At 43.2% G+C, this 2,810-nt stretch overlaps 1 protein-coding gene across 1 annotated transcript; it reads right to left on the bottom strand.

Annotated features, from left to right (window-relative positions):
• Positions 1-2,429, bottom strand: LOC118850860 (pre-mRNA-splicing factor CWC22 homolog). The gene is given in 3 exon segments (XM_036760502.1): positions 1-46; positions 416-476; positions 479-2,429. Coding segments are annotated over 3 exon segments (2,058 nt in total).
• Positions 2,430-2,810: the final 381 nt, after the last annotated feature.

The following is a 2,810-nucleotide window of genomic DNA, read 5'->3' as shown; positions in this document are numbered from 1 at the left end:
TCACAGTGGTGCGGGCAGCGGGGCAAAGGGCTTCTTGGTCTCTTGACTAGAGTGAATAAAGGCAGAAGAATTGAGGAGGTGAGATATAAGCACTTAGGTCAGAATTTACTCCCTGCCTTACTTCTTTGTCCCAGCTTTTTACATCCTTGGGTGAATGTATCCTATTAATAGTGGATGAAAATGCACCTACTCCGTTTTCAGTCAGACTCTGAAGAGGAAGAGGAGGAATCTGAGAACTCAATATCCTGTTTCTTTTATTTATTTTTAGTTTACAACATTCAGTTCCACAAGCTTTTGAGTTTCAAATTTTCTCCCCCTTCCTCTGGTTCCCCCTTCCCCCCAAGATGGCATGCAATCTGATATAGGCTCTACATATTCAATTACATTAAACATATTTTCGCATTAGTCGTGTTGCAAAGAAGAATTATAACCAATATCCTGTTTCTTTGCCCTGACGATCTTGGTTGCATTTTTAGATGTTCTCGTAGTTCATCTGTTAAGCCTCCAAGACCTATGCACGTAAAGAAGTTGATGGCAAACCGAGTGTTTCTGGGATTATCTCTGGGCAGCAATCCTTCAAGGAATGGCTGCAATGTTGCATCCTTCAGTCGTGAATTAAGTTTAGCAAGTCCCATGTATTCACAAAGTTCTTGAAAAAGTATTTTAACAAAAATCCTGCCGGAAGAGGTAGTAGTTTCTTCACTCAGTGTTATATATTCAAGAACACTCCATGGAAGTGAATCGATATGTAAGAGATGAGCAAACATCTTGGCAACATTTCTCAATTGGTTTGTTTCCAGTCGATGTATGGTATCATATTGTTCCTTGAAAATACCCTCAAAGGCCTCCATGTATTCCTTTTTCAGCATGCAGAAATGCCCTGCCAACAAACCAAAAAATTTCCCATACGTCCTCTGTTGGGCACAGCAGTCAAGTATCATGTTGCAAAGTTCTTTTGTTTGGCTGCCGGGGAACTCCATTTTCAACAATTTGTGAGCACATTCTTCAAAATCTAAACTCGACTGGATAGCAAGATAAACAGTCCGACGAAAGGACACCAGATTGGTTCCTGTTTGGTCATGAATAGTCACTTTGAGTCCTTCGTCCTCCCCTTCATCTTCTTCCTCCTCCTCTTCTTCACTACTTCCAGCATCTTGGTCTGTGTTTGAATCACTGTCCCTTTCATCAAGAATTTCTTTCTTAAGAGTTTTGTATTTCTCTTCATTGTCCATAAAATTAGGATCCAGCTTGAAGACATTAAGTACATCCTCTGGATTATAGTCCTCTTCCAATGGAAGCATATGAGTGAACTGGTCTTCTTCCTCTACTAGATCAAGTCCTTCCAGAATAACAGGGTGATCCTTGAATCCATCCTTACGGACCGCAAATATCACTTCAATCATATACTGAATTCGTCGGTCCATTTCACATTCGTGGAGAATGTTTCGAAGGCGTTCAAAGATAGCATTCATCCCCCTGGGTGATACCTCTGTTAATTTGAGGCCACACTCTTTCAGAATTCCAATCGCCACTTCGACACCATCACCTGTTGGTCTTTCCAGAAGTAAGGTGAGCATCTCCAGGCATAAAAGTTCATGTGCCACATTCTGGTTAAAAAGATGGGCAACAAATTTTGAAGCGGCTAGACAAAGCTGCTTATCATTTCTTCGATAGGCTTTTCTGAAATTGAGAATGAGCCTCTTTAGGATGAGTTCTCCAATGTTGGGGAACTTGGAGTTGATAATTGCCACCAGGGCTGCATAAACATGGGTAAAGATTGGAGATGCGCTTTGTGCTTGCAAAACAGATCGAGACAGCAATCCCCTGCCCCGAACCAGGTTTTCTTGAAGGAGTTCATAAATGATCACCCCTACATTAGAAATGTTCACTTTATTGGTAAGACCATTGATTGACTTCTTCAAGGCCTCCCAGTTCATCTTTTGGTAAGCTAAGCTGTTTTTATCTGCAATCTGTTCTTGCATCAGCCTGAGCTTCGCAGGAGGAATATAAGCACCACCTGCATGAGTGAGGAGTGGCTCCAAGTTGTCTTTCTTCTTCTTTGTTGGAGGCTCACCCAGAGCAGATGAGCTCTGAGCTGTTGCTCTTTTTGTACTCCTCCTGCCTGGTGAAGGAGATTTTCTGTCTCTTCTCCCATCAGAATCTCCTTCTTTCTCTCTCTCCCTTCGTTTTCCTCTCTCCCTCCCTCTTGATTCCATAGTACTCTCATTAGAATGTACCTGTTGTCTTCCAGGATCTTCTTGCAGCATTCTGCTTTTCTCTTCCAGTTCTTTATTGGCTTTGCTCTTGAATTTGGGCAGCACCTGCTGAAGAAGGTCTTTCACAGCATCCAGGTCCTTCACAGCTCTGCTTCCATTGGCAAAATGGAAGTTGATTGTGTCTCCCTCGCGTAGGGCCAGCTGAAGCTGCATTTTAGCTTTTCCTTCTTTTCCTTCTAGACTGATTTTATGCCATTGAATGTCTGAGTACCTGTGGCTGGTTGTAAAGCTGAACTCGTTGAAAACGTCCCTGCGCCCAGGGTCAAACCCAATGCATGGCCGACTCCTGCTGGCTCTCCATACAGTGAGCATCAGCTCAGGGCCTCCTCCACCTTCAGCCCTCCCTTTCCTCCAGTTCAGACACCCTTCACTTTGGTCAAGACCACACTGACAAGAACAGTCTTGAGGTTTTAGGCACCAGAACTGAAATCAGTAATTGACTGTATTTTAAGAGGGCATTCAACTCAAAACTTTTCATTTCTCACCTAGCTGCACTACTCTGGCCCATCTGACTTTTCCCCCATGCCACAGAAA

The sequence above is a fragment of the Trichosurus vulpecula genome, chromosome 5 (assembly GCF_011100635.1).
Source record: "Trichosurus vulpecula isolate mTriVul1 chromosome 5, mTriVul1.pri, whole genome shotgun sequence".
Lineage (NCBI taxonomy): Eukaryota > Metazoa > Chordata > Mammalia > Diprotodontia > Phalangeridae > Trichosurus > Trichosurus vulpecula.
The sequence above is the reverse complement of the archived record's forward strand: the minus strand, read 5'-3'. Positions and strand labels throughout refer to the sequence as shown.